Consider the following 19206-nt stretch of genomic DNA (forward strand, 5'->3'; position numbering starts at 1 on the left):
TATTGTATTTATTCCACATGTTTTAAAGCAAATATGAAAGTACATGAAAGTTCAGAGGAAAAACTATAATAGCAATGTGTAGGAAGACTACAAGAATGTCAATAACAGCTTCAGAATGGCCAAGACCTGGTATTGCTCTTTCCTGAAATTTAAAACCCAAGGTTACTTTACAATAGTTCTAAAGGGGGGGGGGGGAGAGAAAGGACTGCCAATGATACATAATAGATGGATCCAGGAGATCCACTTACGTGGAAAGTATCTCCAAGCTTCTTTGGATTCTTTTTCATCTTAAGAAAGCATTAGCAAATCCACAATAAAAGAGGCAAAAGTGTTTCTCGAAAGCCATTCAAAACATCCATGCTGTTTATACTCATGCTATAAACTCAATACACATCAATATAGATATTCATGCTAGTAAAAATTTTTTTTCCATTTCTTTCAATTGTTAAGTATCAGAAGTCAGTTTTTGTTCTAGAGCAACATACTCTTGCAATGTGATTTATTTGCCAACATCAGTACACTTTATTCTTGTTGACTTTAACTTTTTAAAAACAAATTGCTACAAGTGAAGATTCCCATTTATCTCAAATCATTTTATATTCTTAACATTAACTTGTATAACCCGTATAATCAATTCACCATGACCATAAAGAAAGACCAAAACCAATTTCACCCAGATGTCCATTAAAAAAATGTGACCCATGTTTTATCACAAAGGGATTATAAATTTGGTGGACAGGTAGAAATTTCTTTACAAATGGGTAATCTATGCATATGAATGATGGAACGCATCCCTAACAATGATCAATTTATGCTATCTTTTATTTTAGGTACCAGGCAAAATGTGACTACACATTCCTTTTGGTACTCGGTTTAATTTTCCTGTACTGTTTTGTAACAATAATAATGATTAGTAAACTATTTAATATGAACTTTAGTCTTAACGTCTGGCTACTAGACTTCGTTTGCAACTCTTGAAATATTTCATATTGCATGGGCTGTTAGAACTTTCACTAAGGGTTTTTTCCTCCAAAGTTATTTTTTGTTACAAAAATGCCCTGGATGATATTAGGATGAGGCATGCCCGTATTTCAATTAAACAAATTTAAAACAAAACAGCTGATAAGAGAAAAGTGCTTAAGTCTTTCCTTGTTGGCTAACCAGTGACCACTGAAAATGACCTGTAGCTTTAATTACACTCATCACCTTATTGTGGCTGCACTTCAAATATACAAAGAATGTTCATGTCGATTCATCTATTTTGGCTCTAAGGCAGTAAGTTTAACTGATATTAATACTAATATTTATACTTTTTCAGGTATAAAGCAGCTGAAAAGCTGCTTTTTTAATGGATATGGAAACAATAGATTTTTCCCCCCTTGCTTGTCCACATAAAAGCTTTCAATTATCCAGAATTCTCATATGCTGTCTCAGTTTCCAAAACCAAAAGGAATATTCAAAAAGGTCACTTTTATATTCTCTTCAGCAAAGTCAAAAATTCATATTCCCAAGTGATGTCCATTAGTCTACTATGAAAGCAAAATGGTTTTCTTTCAGCGGCACAGAAATATTTTCATGAGAAGATGGAGCTTTGCGCAGGTTTACCATAGAAATATATAACTTTGTCTAGTCCAGTTGCATTTCTAGATTAAGCTTCCACAAACTTGCAGTTTATAAGAGGAATAGATATTAAAGCAATTCTCTTTCAGATGGAACTATCCTACTTTTCATTAAAATTATTTTTAACTGAGTATAATCTAAACAAACTTATATGTAGAAATTATTTTAATTTTTTTTTTAAAAAATCAGATATGGTGATTGACAACTTCAAACACTTCTCTGGAGGGAAAAAAAGATGGCATTATCTTTTTACCTGAAACTACAATTCTTAGTTGCAGTCTAAAATGTAAAAAAAAATAAAATAAATCCCCGGTCAACTTCAGACAAGCAGCAAACTCTGAATTTACAACTGTATTTATAGCTTACATTTGACAAACTGGAATACATTTAAGCATTTCAAGAAACAAAAACAATCACGCTTCAGTAAAAAAAAAAAGTTATTTTCAGTATGCAGATTAGTAAACATATGACCTAACAGTTTTCAAAAAATAGTTTATGTAAGCCCCTGTAGAAAGTGGCAAATAAAAAACTGGCAGTCAATGCCAGTAGCTTTCGATGTCAACTCATAAATAAAAGCCTTTGTAAAAAAAACAAAAAACAAAAATAACCCTGAAACATGATAATGTCTACCAGAGTTGAAATTTTAGTTAATTAAAAAAAACAGTGTTAGTGCAATATCATGTCAGTATATCATGCTTTGGAAATTTAATGACAATGTTGTATATACATGTGATACACCAGTGTTTTTAAGTAACAATAAGAAACACAAATATGTAACAGAAAGTATTTACGTACAAGTATTTTATATCTGAATATTGTCCACTGTATTACCAAATGTTCTTTTTTGTGATGTTGCTCTGCCATTCCACTGTACTTTTTTTTTTAAAAAATGCCATATGTTCCATTTTGTTGAATCAAAAAGGAGTTCTAAAAATGCAAATTCTTGCACCAACGGCAGTTTTTCCATGAATTATTTGAAAGGAGAGCTGAAAAATAAATAGCATTTCCATGTTAATAGATTTAAATTTAGATATACTTAAAAAAGGGGGAAAGCTGGCAGGTACAATCAAGGTTAAGAGATCTTAATGTATGCATTTGCCATTAAAATTAAGTGGGCAAGCTGGAGCCTCATGTGATTCTCCAATCCATATTTTTGCAATGCCCAAAGATTCTATAAATTATACTACTAAAATTAAGCAGTAAATTGCATTTTTGGGGGGGGGGTCTTTTTCTTTTTTTTCCCCTTTAACTCCTGGTAACTACATGGACAAATCCGAGTACAGATAGTCCTCGGTTAACAATGAAATTGGGATCAGAATTTCCATTGCTAAGCAATGTTATTGTAAAGCTGAATGTCACATGACCACATTGCTTTATCATGTCAATCCTTACAGTCCCCTTTGCCATTATTAGAGAAAAGATTGCTGGCCAGGTTGCTACTTCCTGCCAGCTTCCAATAACCAGTAGGTGGGGAAGCTAACAGGAAGATGCAAGTCCCAGGTACCTTGCAAGCAGGCTGGCAGTCAGGTAAGTAGTTGCTGCTGCGTGGGGGAGGGTGTGTGAGGTACAGTGGGTCTGGGGGTGGCTGCTGCTAGGTGGGGAGGATTCAAAAAGGTGCAACAAGCCCCCGAGTTGCAGCCCTTCCCTTTGCATGGCTGCGATGATGAGCTCAGCAGAGGGGAGGCCAGTGAAGATAATGGTCAGCTGGGGAAGGAGGCTAGAAGGAACAGAGCTCATAAAACCAAATATTTATGCTTAAACCCTGAAAAATGTGAGCCTTGCCTCTCCTTATCCCACACTTCCAGCAGTTGAAAATATATTAAGAAGTGTGACGCTCTCTTATTGTTGCAATAAGATTTATCTTTAAAATTAGAAAAAAATGGAGGTGGTGCTATGTGCTTTGTTTTGACAATAAGCCATTCTCCATGTGAGTCACTGTCAAATGTTTATATGTGTATGTATATATTATGTGTAGGTGTACCTAAAATCACTGTAGGTGATTATGTAAATATTCTGAGAAGAATAATTATTTCAAGAACAGCACATTTTAAATCAAGGTAATAATCTTTTAGCATTACTGAAAATATGTTTGAATTATATAAGCCGTGTAGCTCATTAATCAAAAAAGAAAAATTCAAAAGACAGTAAATGAATTTCACTGAATGATTTTGGACATTATTTCTTCACTTAATACCCAACCCATCAAAATAGATTTTCAGGAAGAAATTATGATAAGGAAAAGGTGACAGCAAAATCTAATAAATACTACAAGGGACAAAGCATGTACCCTTCCTTGTGTGAAACAATGTGTACTGTGGTCTTACTAAATTTTTTATGTTGATTAATCACTGTTTTTAAATTATAGTGTATTTTATGTAAATATTTGTTATATTGTTTCCAACCATTTGGATATATTCTTTGAAAAATGGTAATAAACATTTTACAAAGCTAAGCTGCTCAATTAAGAAGTCTATAGTAATACTTCAATGCAGATAATAACTGCAATACTGAAGTTTTTTTTAAACACAAAAACAAAGCACTTTTACTACATTCTATTTTCATATTAAGACTATATTCAGAATGTCCAAATTGAGTAGGCCAGCAGTCAGGTAAATTGAATAAAATTACAGGATTTTTAATTAATAGTATAACAGAGATTTTGTAGTTGTATGTTTGTATAAAGACACACTACATGTATACTTACTCTATGTATGTATGTATGTATGTATGTATGTATGTATGTATGTATGTATATGTATATGTAGGTCTTTGGTTATTCGGGTTTTCTCCCGCGTAAAATTGGAAGTGTCTTGGCGACGTTTCGACGAAGTCCCATTCGTCATCTTCAGGCTGGTGTTTTCAGCTTCGTGCTTCGAGGAGCAATGTGTGGTCTTAGCTGTTTCTTCCTTTTAGCTGCCAGTGGGGGTATGAACTGATTGGGTGGGAGCTTGGCTGTGTTCTGATTGGGTGGAGGTGTGTTCTGATTGGTTAGGGGCTTGGCTGTGCTCTGACTGGCTGGGGGGTTGGCTGTGCTCTGATTGGCTGGGGGAGTTTTCTGTTTGGGTGGGGGCTTTGTTGTGCTCAGGTTAGTCTGAGTTGCAGGGGGGTTTAAGATGGTGGGCTGCCTTGCTATTTTTTGGCTTCGTGTTTGTGGTCGTGACTCATCTTCATGGTGGGTGTCAGTTTGCTTCATGTATGGATTGGAGGGGTTTAAAGTGGCTAATGATGCAGCTTTGGTCTGGCTTCTGGTTTGTGGTCGTGCCTCATCATCGGTGTGGCTTTGGGTTTGCTTTTTGCGTGGATGTGTGGTTGTGACATCCTGTGTGGTTTTTGTAATTGTGGGTCTGGTGTCATTTTTTGTTAGGGAGTTGTTTGTCAATAAGGGCGGGTTTCCAAATGGCTGGTAGGCGGGAGGTATCATCTCGTTTGTTCATGCTGTGTGGGCGTTTTTGTATCTCGATGGCTTCTCTGATTATTCTGTTATTAAAATGTTCAGTTTTGGCGATAGTTCTGGTATTTTTAAAGTCAATTTCATGTGCTGTGGCTTTAAGGTGTTGGACCAGGGAAGATGTTGGTTCCTCTTTTTTGACTGAGTTCTTATGTTCTTCAATGCGTGCACTTATTCTTCTGTTGGTTTGTCCGATGTATGTGTTGGGACAAGCAGTGCATGGGATTTCATATACTCCTTGATCTTCAGCTGCATCATTAGCCACTTTAAACCCCTCCAATCCATACATGAAGCAAACTGACACCCACCACAAACGGGAAGCCAAAAAATAGCAAGGCAGCCCACCGTCTTAAACCCCCCTGCAACTCAGACTAACCTGAGCACAACAAAGCCCCCACCCAAACAGAAAACTCCCCCAGCCAATCAGAGCACAGACAACCCTCCAGCCAATCAGAGTACAGCCAACCCCCCAGCCAATCAGAGCACAGCCAAGCCCCTAACCAATCAGAACACACCCCCACCCAATCAGAACACAGCCAAGCTCCCAATCAGTTCATACCCCCACTGGCAGCTAAAAGAAAGAAACAGCTAAGACCACACATTGCTCCTCGAAGCACGAAGCTGAAAACACCAGCCTGAAGATGACGAATGGGACTTCGTCGAAACGTCGCCAAGACACTTCCAATTTTACGCAGGAGAAAACCCAAATAACCAAAGACCTACATACAAACACCCGCGAAAATCTCAGAAAATATATATGTATGTATGTATGTATGTATGTTTGTATGTAGGTCTTTGATTATTCGGGTTTTCTCCCGCGTAAAATTGAAAGTGTCTTGGCGACGTTTCGACGAAGTCCCATTCGTCATCTTCAGGCTGGTGTTTTCAGCTTCGTGCTTCGAGGAGCAATGTGTGGTCTTAGCTGTTTCTTCCTTTTAACTGCCAGTGGGGGTATGAACTGATTGGGTGGGAGCTTGGCTGTGTTCTGTTTGGGTGGAGGTGTGTTCTGATCAAAACAGCATTCTGCACAAACAGAAAAATATCCACCATCCTGTCCCGTGTGGCATCCTTCCTCAGCTCTTCATGCCCGAAGATGTATGTATTCACGTATGTATATATGTATGTATGTTTGTGTGCATGGTTTTAATGGATTTATGATTATTTGCCACCCAAAATCACTTAAGATAGCTGTCATAGAAATTGAATACATACATATATGCATACACATACATATATGCATACACATATATACCTACCTACATACATACATATCTGTGTTTCTCTGAAAATAAGACCGGGTCTTTTTTTTTTTTTTGCCTCCAAAAGAGGTACGTCTTATTTTTTTGGGGGGGGGGGAGAGTGTCTTACTCACCTCTGGCACCAACAGCCCAGCCCAGCAGGCCCACCTCTTCTGGGGCTGAAGGAGCAGCTACATATCAGCCTTCATTATGTAGTCAGGCCTTTCCGGAAGGCTTATGCAGCTGAGTACTGAGCTATGGATTGAATTTAGCTCGGTCCTCGGCTGCAGATATCTTGCAGAACCAAGCTATGGATTGAATCTATATCTCAGTTCTTGGTTGCACAGGCCTTCAGGAAAGGGCTGTGACTGAGAAATGCAGGCCTGGCTGCAAAAGATGCCTCAGAAGAAGTGGGCCAGTGAGGGGAGGCCTGGTTGCACGGTAAGTGGGTGTGGGGTGCAAAGGGCAGATCCACACCCCCTCCTAGCTTTTAGGTATGCCTTGCCCCAAAACTAGGGCTTATTTTCAGGGTAGGGCTTATGTTAGGCCCACCACCCAAAATCAAGCTAGGGCATACATATATATATATGTAAGAGAGACTAAAAATAAACTTGAAATATCACCAACTTTATATCTCAATCAGATTAAAATGGTAAGCGCAAAGCTTTTATGAATTGACTATTCTCAACTTTGGAATCTACACTCATACCAAATAAAAACTTCAATCTCAACTCTTTTAAGCTAAGGATGACTTTTCTGTTTTTAGTTAATTATACAGAGAAATATGAAAGTGCCAATGAAGTATCAACTACAAAAGTGTCACTGAAATTAATTTCTACATTGCAAACAAATGTATGTGAATGCTTATAATTTATACTAAAAACCTTGGAAAAGCTATTTTTATTGTACTAAACTGAAACAAAGGTCATACTAACTTTTGTAATACATACCTTTTGTTTCATAAAACAAGAAGCGTCTTTGTTGCTTGCATTTAACAGCCACATTCTTGAACACTCTGGGCCTGTGCTCTCCGTGGAGATCTTAGCTGTCTCAAAGCAGCATCTCCATATTGAATTCCTGATCCCATTCTTTCAGGATCCAGTTCACCTGATAAAACAAAATACAATTTATTTTTCTTATATGATCATAAACTGCACACAATATTAGAAAACATTTTGAATGTAATTTAAACTATAAGAAGACATCCAACACACTTGAGGATTGAGAATGTCCATAGCAATGACACACAAATCTTGTACTTTAAAAACAAAAACTTATACATTTTTCTCTATAATTGTAGTTTATGTTAGTGAGATTGGGATTTTTTTGGGGGGTTAACTATTTTTTAATAATATTCACTGGCCTGATCTGTCACACAAACCAAAAGCGATTTCCTTCCTCTTAGTTCAGAGATATATCAAAAGAGATAGCACATGATAATGAAAGCTGGAGATCACAATCTGAGATTGTTTGCCTTAGTTTGTGAGATTTTAATGTTTTCTACAACAGTTAATTCAGAAATACTTGTTTTAAATGTTTTCAGATATAACATAGAAAACGTGCCAGCAATATATAAAAAATATATATTTATCCTGACTAAAGGATTTTTCTTTCTTATGACAAATCCGTTTATACAAGATTACATAATGAGTCTATATATAAGGAAAGCTAATTTGGTCTAGTGGTTAAGGCAGCAAGCTAGAAAGCAAGAGACTGTGAGTTCAAGTCCTGCCTTAGCCATGATAACCAGTTGAGTGACTTTGGGCTAGTCACACCCTCTCTCAGCCCAACCTATCTCACAGGTTTGTTGTGGGGAAAATAGGAGAAGGGAGGTGTGCTGAATATGTTTGCTGTCTTGAATTATTTGTAAAAATAACAAAGCTAATAAATAAAAATATACTGTACTTTTTGCATTAGAAAATAAATAAATGGCTTGGTCAGAAAGCATTAAATTTGACAGTTTAGGTATTAGCTGGATAAACTTATCTTCTTTAACTTCTTTGATAAAACACAGAATTTTATAACAAAGAAAAAACATATTTAATCCAGGAGTACTTTATCATTTCAGAAATGTCATTTAATCCTAGATAAAAATATTTTAATAACTGAAACTTAGATTATGATTACCTGACTCAATCTTATTAAGTATCTTTCTTGCACACTGTACAAAGGCTTCTTCAACATTCTCCCCTGTCAATGCACTTGTCTCCAAAAACATCAGCTCTGTAACAGTAAAAATGAAATAATCAGTGTTTGATCAGTGTTCAAAATGACCCAATAAAGATATTTCAGCTTTAAATGCAACACATTTATATATGTCATCATATTCTTCCCATAGAAGATTTACCAATTCCTCTTATTATACATTCCTAAGTCAATTCTGTCTATATCTACTTATCAGTAAACCCCATTGAGCATCCAATACTGCAGCTTATATGGGAGAAAACAATTAGGAGAAAATTCTAAGTAAAATATCTCCCATCTCTCAAATAAGAGGATCCTAGAACACAGATTGGGAAAATTTAGTTGCTAGATCTTGAGCAAGAACCTCTCTCTAAAGCTCTCCTCCCATCCAAAATTGTCTCTTTATTGCTTCCAGCAAGATTCACATGTACTGGAAGTTCCAATATTCTAAACTACATAATATACCTTCAAGTGAAACAATACTGTGTATCAAAATGAGGAAGACAGTATAGAGCCATGAGGACAGACAACCATGTTTACACATACCCAGCATGGACTGCTTGCAAGCACAACATTTCCCCCAGAGAAAATATAACAACATTGCCAATAGCTGCATTTGTTTGCATTCTATCTGGAGAACATTCAAATGCAGCTCTGCTTTGCTATGTAAGATTACTCATCTTATGTGACATGACTATGTGCTTCATAACAAATTGACTGATAGATTGATAAACAGGTAGTCCTCACTTAATGACCGTGTAGGACCCCTTCCCAAAAGGAACTGAATGACCTGATTTTTAAAGTTCTGCTGGCTGTACCCACCCCTAGTCACATGATTACATGTTGGGTGCTTGGCAACCAGCTCATCTTTAGGGCTGTCTGCAGTGTTCCATGGTCATATGACCCTGTGTTTTGAAGTTTTTCGGTGTTTTTTGCTGGTTTTGGCACTGCTTCCAGTTTCTGGCAAAAAATGTTCATTGAATAATACAGATTTGCTTAATGACCGCTGTGCTTGCTTAACGACCACCACAAAAAAAGGTCAGAAGATCGGGTGCCAGCCTGTGATGACTAGCTTAATGACTACAATGCTTTATAACTATAATTCCAGGCCCAATTATTATCTCAAGTTTTAGGATTAATTGTACTAAAATTAATAGTTATGAAAATTCTAAGAATGTCAGATTATGCTACGCTATGCTTCCTCCTTCCTCACTGAGAAGAAATTGCATGAAGCAGCTACAGTCCTTTCAAGGGTGGCTTTGGCTTAATATGGCTCTTTTTAGTACCTGGGAAGGCATGACTAATCAAAATAGAACTGAATTTGCTAAACATCAACTGGAGCACAGCAGAAACAACTCTGATTCCAAATTTCCAATGTGAAGAGTTGGGGAGCAACAGTACAATGAATACAAATGTTCTCAAGTCATGTGGTTCTCTTTGCAGAACCCTCCTGCTAACTAGATTTAATTTCTATTCTTAATCCTGAACTTTCAGCTATAGCTTTGAATCAAGAGTCCAATTATAGGGTAACTAGCATATAATATAATCAGGATATGACTAATCGGTTAGTATAGTATATGCAGACGAAATCCAGGGTTGTTTATTAAGATCTTTCTCTTATCCCCTCCTCCCTGACTTTGATCATTAAGGGAATCCAACAATAGGACAAAAATGACTATTCTTACAATGTCATAATGTAATCAAATCTAATTATTCATATAAGAACATGTTCCTATAAGATGATTCAGACTGCTCGTGTTGTTTTAAACACAAAAGACATTCAAGCAGACTGGAAAACAGTATTGAAAACAGGCAAGGTGTGGAAGAAGTAAACAAGAAAGGCTTATAAAATTTCTTTCCTAAAGCCTCCATTTCACGCCGCACATTTTTGTGGGATGAAATTTTCACTACAAGTTATTCGCAAAACATAAGATGTCATGAAAACTACTTACCATTTTCTTGAGCAAATCTGGATGCTTCTAGGAAAGTGACTTCCCTATCTCCATCAAGATCTTTCTTGTTCCCACATAATATTATTACAATATTCTGACTTGCTAACATCCTTGCATCTGTCAGCCAGTTGGTAAGCGCGTTGTAGGTTTCTCGACTAAATCAAACAATAAAGTACTTTGTATTAATATTTATAACCCACAACACCCTTACAGAAGTATTTTGCTGTACTTGATTAGAAGTCTGCAAAGAAGCTATTGTACAATAACAATATATCTGAAAAGTATTTCCAGTTATGACTGAGGACAGACTGCAGTGTCAGAAAAATATTCATTCTTACACTGAGACCTGGTATAATGCACTATGGGAAGTGAAACTATGACAACAGCAAAATAGCCAGAAGAGCTAGATCAGAAAGCAAGTAACGGAATGTTGATCCAATACTTTCAGCTATGATTCCTGATTGTATATTTTCTATTCAGTTCCCAGGAGGAAGTCAACATCCTGAGATGCATCTGTAGTAAAACTAGGATCACCCAGCTGAAGAAGTTTCTGATGAGAAGTCACATCAAATAAAAGTTCTCAGAAACAAATAAAACACAATCTATAGAAGTTTTATCTATTTCACTAAACTGTCCAAATCGATACATATACATAGGAGATTTTAAACAGTCTTCCTTATTATAGACCCCAGGGCCTGTATCACTGATTGTTATAAGCATTGGAGCAAGGAGAAGATTTGAGTGAAGTTATTTTATGGAAATTTGTGAAAATAACTTAGAGAGAAGGTAGGGAGGCAGTGTCTGCTCCCTTCAGTTTATGTGCTGAATACATTTTAGCTATAAAAAAATTCCATATCCCCTGAAGAATATGAAAGGATCACGCAGATTTTAGCTGTGACTAAGATTTTTCTGAAAACAACCAGTTTGGTGTAATGGTTAAGGCATCAGGCTAGAAACTGGGAAACTGGGAATTCTAGTCCCATCTTGGTTATGAAGCCAACTGGGTGACCTTGGGATAGTCACTTTCAGCCTTAGGAAGGAGGCAGTGACAAGCCACTTCTGAAAAACCTTGTGAAAAAAACCTGCAAGGACTTGCCCAGGCAGTCTCTGAGAATTAGACATGATTGAACAGAAGGAAAAAGATTTCTCTATTATTTTGCTTTTACCTGGTGATGTCATAAACAAGCAAGGCACCCGCAGCACCTCTGTAATAGCTTCGTGTTACTGATCTGTAAAGAAAAAATCCCCACAGTATTTAAAAGGAGAGAAATTTTAGCAATGCTAAAATTACAAACACAAACTACAGTGCTTGTTTAGGTTTGCACTTGCAAGACAAAACTAGAGTTAAACATTTATGGACTCCACCATTTAAATTTATGTATTTATTTAAAACACTTAGAGGGCCAACCATCTTATACTGACCTCTGGATAATGAGAACATTATTAACTTCCCAGATGTGTTTCCTTTTAGCTGGACTGGGTCAGAATTTCTCAGATAATAGCAACAAAATTACAAACCCCATTTGCTAGTTATAGCATCTTGTAGTGTTATTCAGCCATGCTGAGGTGACATAAAGCTATGCTCATTACTGTTCTATCAATACAACTAATGCTTGGTTGGCTATAAAAATATAATAAAGTTACAAGAAAAAAATAGCCTTCACTTTAATAAAAATACTGAAAACACCTATATCTTGGAATTGCTTTTCCTTATTTAACAGGAAATTATACCTGAACCGTTCTTGTCCAGCTGTATCCCATATCTGCAGTTTTACATATTTGCCTCCAACATTTATTATCTTTGAACCAAACTCCACTCCTATAGTGTGATTTGAGTCATCTTTGACTATAACAGAAAAAAATCTTAATTAGTACTCAACTCTGGTTAAAAGGCAAGGGTTATAACAAATTATGTCACTGTCAGTATACAGATGCAAACATTATGGAACTTTTGAAGCCAGGAAAAAGAAATAAATGGAAAATTGAAAAAAAACCTATATGAATGAAAATTGTGCTATTATCAGAATATAAAATACATAAAGATTGGAATGCTAATAAAGTCACTATTACAAATTGTTGATTTATATAGTAATTAGATGCTTGGAAACAGAATTAAACTTAAACCAGAAGCCATTATTAATTTATAAAAAAACAGAACATCTTTTTTTTGCCAGTATATTAAAAACTAAAAATCAGAAGAAAACATAAATACTAAGACATTAAATTTATAAGCATTCTGGACAGAGTATAAATCTGAGTAATCAATCATAATAGAATAGTGTTTTTAATTTTGGGCTATTAAATGAAAAATGTTTTTATTACAAGAAACAAACACTGATGAGTTTTCTGAGCTATCACATTTGCTAACAATCATTTCTGCTATTTATTATCTTTTTTTAATCATGCTGAATTTTTAAAACTTACTTAGATTAACAAGTTTTGAAAACAGAAATAAGCTGATATTTTGTAGTATTAAGATGTGATCCAACAGGCCAAATTCAAGTTTGCCATTAGCCATAAAGATCCATACTAGTAGTTGATATCTCTCTCTAGGGCTTTTTTTGTCATAAAACGCCCAGAACAGAGTTCCGACACCTTTTTGGGATGGAACCTTGTAGGGTAGGCAAGGCGGGTTGTATGACATATGTGAATTCCAGCACTTTTTTTTTTTTTTTTAGAAAAAAAGCATTGTCTCTCTCTGCCTGACCTACTTTCTTTCTTCAAGTCCAAGTCATGAGCATTACATACTGTTTTAGTTTCTCTTATCACCACAAACTCCAGCAAAACACAACTATCTTCTTCATGTTTCTGCCACCTGCTTTTCCTTGCCTAAGGCTTTCCTGTCTTAAGATGTTTTTAAAGTTTCTGAATTTAATCAACCTAAAAACCACCTCTATCATGCTTTCATTCAAGTCACAATGATATCAAATGAAATGTGTGTATTATCCTACATTCCTCTGGATATACATCCATAGACTGTGTTGACTTGTAAGGTCATTCATCGTACTCTCATAATGAATACAGGAAAGCAGTTCTGGATGACCTCACATAATAAAAAAGAAACTAACTGGAATAAATCATACCCTCCTACATCCATGCTCATAGATTCCTGGCATACTTTATTAATACTTTTAAGAAATATCATCATGTGATGATTAATAAAATGTTATCACCTACACATTCCTAAGTGGATAGGATTTGGCTGCAAAAGTACGATTTTACTTACATTTCTTCTCAATAAACTGATGAAGCAAACAGGATTTGCCAGTTCCAGCATTTCCAATGACCAAAAACTTAAACAGGAAATCTGTAAACAAGAAGTATCCATATTAGTATCTTTAACTATAGAGACATACTATAACTGTTGCTTTCTTTTGTCTTAAAAGAATATCACAAGAATAAAAAAACTGCTGAGTTGTAATTCAGTAGTTCATTCACAAGACATTGTTAACAGAAATAATTAATATTTATATTCAACAGATATTACACCATTCAAGTACATATTTTAACAAAAGGACAAACAGCAGCAAAATGGACTCAATTACAGAGGTGTTCAGTGGATTGTTGGAAGACCTAAGGACTAGGTTAGGAAAAGATCCTCATGAATAAAATTTATCTAGTCACTAAGAGTCGACAGCTGATGGCATATAATCAATTAAGCAACAGATGGAAACTAATCAAGGAGAGAAGCAACTTAGAACTAAGGAGAAACTTCCTGACAGTTAGAACAAGTAACCAGTGGAACAACCTGCCTCCAGAAGCGGTGAATGCTCCAACACTGGAAGTTTTTAAGAAGAGACTGAACAGCCATTTGTCCAAAATGGTATAGGGTTTCCTGCCTGAGCAAGGGGTTGGACTAGATGACCTCCAAGGTCCCTTCCAACTTTTTATTATTATTATTATTGTCGTTGTTGTTATTGTTATTCTTATTAATCAAAAGCTTGGTATAAAATTATATTTGTACGGGTCTAAAAATTAATGGAGGTAGAGGGTTTTTTTTTTAAAAAAAAAAATATATTCTCCCATACTGATTATAAACTTACTGGGCTATTTCTTATTTTAAAGAGCTAATATATTAAGTTATTGTAAAAATCAGTTGTTGCCTTATTTAGATAACAATGTTGTCTACAGTGAACTTCCTCTATTAAAACCACTGAAATGTTGAAACATGTCATTGGTTCATATGAATTGTATAAAGATGGAGAAAGTTGTTTTTCATTTGTTGCATTTTTGGTTTATACAGAATGAGAGCTTTTTTTAAAAAAAAATCAAGACTTGCCATAGTTATTCTGGTCTCAAACAAATTTATTTTTGTGAATTAAGAAGGGGCTGGAAATTTTTAACTGCTCGCTATCTAATTTTTACAAAAATTACCAACTATTTCATGCATCTCAAAGGAACAGTCTTAAAAATTTATTCAGTTTTGTCAGATATAATTATAATTAATCCAACACCAGGAATGAAAGAAGTCTGAAAGCCTGAATGAAAGCAGGCAATTGAATGATGCTATTTCCCTTTGGAAATCTGGAGAATTCTTATGTGCATCAACGCAAGAACTTTAGATCAATTTAGATCTATTTTAGATCATTGGCATTTAGCCCTTACAAGAATCTCACAAATATTATATAGTCTGCAAGGTACTGGAAGGTTCTCCTCAAATTAGAATGTTCTTCCATTTTTAGCAGGTATGGGATAGTTTCAAAATTTCAGAGGGAGGTCATTAACATGATAGTAATAACTAATCAATAACTAATCAAATTCTCACCAAGTTTAGGTATACAACACACATATATATATTTGATGGAAGGAATAAAGTTATGAAACACAAAACTATTGTTTCCTGCTTTTAATGAAAATGTTCACCAATGGAAATACTCAGATAACTTTTACTAGAAAACTTATTTAGTAAGATTTGATCACTAGATCTGCTTGAAAAATTCTCTGACAAAATTTGCTCAAAAAAGTAAAAAACAGAACTGGCAGCATTAAAAGAAACATCCTACAGAACGTGTGAACATTTCAAATGAATTATTATTGGACTATTTAATGGAATGCATCTGTGCATTGTTTTTAAAATGAATCCTTAATTTAGCTTTACTTATTAATGCAGAATCATCCTGAAAGACTATATCACATTTTTTTAAAAAGGCAAATTAATATAGGTAAAATAACAGCCCTAAATTTTGAAGTCTGTGCTTTATTTTATATTCTTTTTATGACTTTATTCAGTTATCTTAAAAACAAACAGAGTTAGTTACTTTGGCACCATAATTTATGATCTTTCTTGGGTTCACTGTCATGGAATCACCAGAGATCAAGCAAAGGAATGTGTGCTTTCTTTCTGTCATGTTTGTTGCCACTCTTGCCAGAAGCCTTCTTGCATGTCATTTGGCCTACACGACCAAATACTATTTTCCACAAATTACTGGATTCACTAATACCCTTTCAAAATAGATAAGGTTTCTTGACAAAGAAAACAATTCACAGAACTTATTGCCTCAGTTGCTTAAATGGTTCAACCAGATGGGGGGCAAAGCTCTAAAAGGCATTTTTTCTCCTCAGTGACCAATGCGCTTTGAGTTTCAAGACATTGTTAACTTGGGGAAAAATCCACAAGAACAATTTTGTGTGCTGAATGTATTTTCATTTCCCAAGAGCTCAAATGTTCATGATAAATATATTTTAGAAACACGGTCAGTAAAATATAGCCATCAAACCTTTACATAATATTTGGAAGATTGAAAAAGAAGCAATTTATTTTAACTGCCAAGAGGATTGAGCTATGGCAATATCTGGCACTTAGCAATGAAACTACAATACTACTTTGTTCAGGAAAGTGAATGAAGTAAACTTGAAACACGTGGCATTTATTTTATGCAGACAGTTGGGCTTTTGTATCCTGATAAAGTTGAACAATATTCAATTCCTATTCTTGTTTTCACATTCTCTTCATTATACATAGTATTCTTTCATTTTGAGCTTGTTATGCTGTGAGTACATCTCATACACTGCATTTTAAAAAAAACTATTGTTATATTATTTAACCATTTTTCCATTTGTATGAGGTATAGAAATTACTCCTTTACAAATGTAACAATTTGGGCTTATACAATGGTCAGATCTGTATCGTATCACAACACAAAACAACTGTAAATCTTTGGGATGGGATGGGGTACTTTGGCTTCCTTGAATAGATAAACTGACACTGAATAAAAGTTTACAATATTGTGAATTCTTTGAGACAGTTCTTTGAGTCAACAAAAAATATGGCAGGGCTTCAAGGAATGTTCTTTATTGTAGCAAGACAGCATAACAATACCTTGAAAGTCTGCCCAATTTTGTTGTGCTCCATCTTATACTAAACTATTTTAAATTGCTTTTTCAAGCCTCCCTCGACCTCAGAACTGTTTGATTTCTTCTTCAAGCTTCATTAATGGCCGGCTTTTTCCTTTCCCCCTTAATAGCTTTCTCTTATCTTCCACAAGGTCAGCTCTAAATTCCTTTATAAATACAGAGCTTATTACATTGCTACAATTACTGTACATACAGGATTAAGCATTTTTAAGGAGCCACATGCAAAAGGAAGTCTAAATTATATTAGCTGGAAACTTCTACTTCATCCAGAAATACAAAATATATTTCACAATCTTAATTTTTGCAAAGCCCAAACCACCACAATACTGTGGCAATTTTCATTTAAAGTAGTAGTGATAGTATCAACTACTGGGTGAGATATACTATTGGCTCACAGTTTTTCTCTAACCCAAGATAGATTGCAAGCAAAACACCACAACAGGTAAACTTCATTTCGAAATGCATGCTTGGTTGAAACTGGATCATGGGTTATTAGAAAAGCAACTAACCTATGGGGATAGAATAAATCTGACAGGTCAAAATGTAAGGAAGCACACAGGTAGTTCTCAACTTACAGCAATTCATTTAGTGACCATTCAAAGTTATGACGACCCTGAAAAGTGACTTATGACCATTTTTCACACTTACAACCTTTGTAGCATCCTCATGATCATGTGATCAAAATTCAGATGCTTGGCAACTGGTTGATACTTATGACCATTGCTGTGTCTGAGGGGTCCTGAGATCACCTTTTGACAAAGCAAAATCAATGGGGAGGCTGGATTCACTTAACAACCATGTTATTAACTTATCACCTGCAGTGATTCACTTATCCACTGTGGCAAGAAAGATCGTAAAACGGGGCAAATTCACTTAACAAATGTCTCACTTCACAACAGAAATTTTGGGCTCAACTGTGGTCGTTAAGTCAAGGACTACCTGTATTTGTAAAACCCAGCTTCAAGTAAGCGGTCAAGGTCTCCACCAGCAACGCAACCCCCCCCCCCCACCTTGCTTGCTGACCAGCGAAGAGCTGACACCCTTCCCCATCCTGCTCCAAAGGGGAGAAACACGGGAAGAGATGCGCGAGGCTTTCATGTCTCCCAGCGCGATCCTATCACGGGGAGGAAGTGCTCCTTACGCTCGTTAGAAAACAGAAGGGCGGCTTTATTACGCAAAGAACATCCCCGGCAAAGCCAATGGAAAGCTTCTTCCGCTGGACGTAGTGCTTGGAGCCCCGTTTTTCTCAGGCTGCTTTCTTGCCGCAGCTCTCTGGGTAGCAAAGAAGGCAAGACCCTCCGCAAAGCCCTCTCCTTCCCTCCCTCCCTCCCAGCTCAACCCCAGGCCACCGCTCCTTACCGTAGGTCTCGGACATGGCCGTCTGCGACATTTCGGGAGCGCCGCCGCCGCCACCGCCCAGGAAACAGAGGCCGCCCGCGTCTCAGTCAGTTCCCAGCCCGAGGCTCCACCTCTGGCCCTTCCCTCCCCTCTAACTACCTAAGCGCCCAGGAGAGAGGACAGGGGAAAGGACCTCCAACTCCCGCACGGAAACGTGCTCTCTACGCCTGCGCACGTAGCTCCTCCTCTTTTCGCTCCACTCATCGGGGGGAGGGGGTGCGGCCTGCCCGTATGCGCAGTCGCGCTGCCTCACGAACGGCTGTTTTTTTTTTTTTTTTTTTTGGTCTCTGTCTCTCGATCTCTTGCGGTCATCAAAACAAAGCGCACGTGCACGGAGACGTTGAAATCGGAGAGCGCCGCTGTTGGAAAGGAGGAGCAGTTCGACCCAGGAGGATTGCGCGCGCATCTTTTCTGGGACTGCGACCGGCAGATGTCGATCTGCTTCTTTGGCGGCGGGAATGGAGTTAGACTTAGCAGTGTTTCTCAACCTTGACAATTTTAAGGCATGTGGACTTCAATTCCCACAATTCCTTCAATTGCTGGCTGTGGAATTCTGGGAATTGAAGTCCACATGCCTTAAAATTGTCAAGGTTGAGAAACACTTAGAGGGAAAAGGATGGAGCGGCTGAGTTTGTCAGTTTGTCTTTGGAAAAACAGAAGTGCTCTTTGATAAGTTAGAAGGGCGGTTTTCAACCTTGGCACTTTTAAGATGTGTGGTTTTTCAGTTCCCTCAATTCCCCCAGCATTGCCAAGGTTGGACAATACACTGCTTAAATAAGATCACTGGGGTGTTTGACTTGTGAACTTTTTCCCATCCATATAATCTGACAGGCAAATTTCTTGTAGGAACAAATGTACTGTATGGGACAAGGATGGAGAGGAGGTAAAATAAGATCATCTTTATTGTCATTTTTAACTGTGGGCACACTGGCACACATTAAAAATGAAATTCTGTTGCTTGTTCTCAAAAGTGTACACATACACAAGGCTTTTTTTCTCATAGAACGCCCAG

The 19206-nt window shown here is 36.6% G+C and overlaps 1 protein-coding gene across 1 annotated transcript; it reads right to left on the minus strand.

The window, feature by feature from the left end:
• Positions 1 to 498: 498 nt before the first annotated feature.
• Positions 499 to 18368, minus strand: RAB4A (RAB4A, member RAS oncogene family). The gene is made up of 8 exons (XM_039332871.1): positions 18156 to 18368; positions 13669 to 13749; positions 12174 to 12288; positions 11609 to 11671; positions 10443 to 10597; positions 8434 to 8529; positions 7257 to 7413; positions 499 to 2606 (listed from the first exon to the last, which is right to left on the minus strand). Exons 1-7 carry the CDS (start codon positions 18184 to 18186, stop codon positions 7298 to 7300), a joined length of 657 nt encoding a protein of 218 aa, XP_039188805.1. The 5' UTR covers positions 18187 to 18368; the 3' UTR covers positions 499 to 2606; positions 7257 to 7297.
• Between the last annotated feature and the right edge of the window lie 838 nt (positions 18369 to 19206).

This window comes from Crotalus tigris, unplaced genomic scaffold (assembly GCF_016545835.1).
Source record: "Crotalus tigris isolate CLP2741 ecotype Arizona unplaced genomic scaffold, ASM1654583v1 scf7180000024467.898045, whole genome shotgun sequence".
Taxonomy (NCBI): Eukaryota; Metazoa; Chordata; class Lepidosauria; order Squamata; family Viperidae; genus Crotalus; species Crotalus tigris.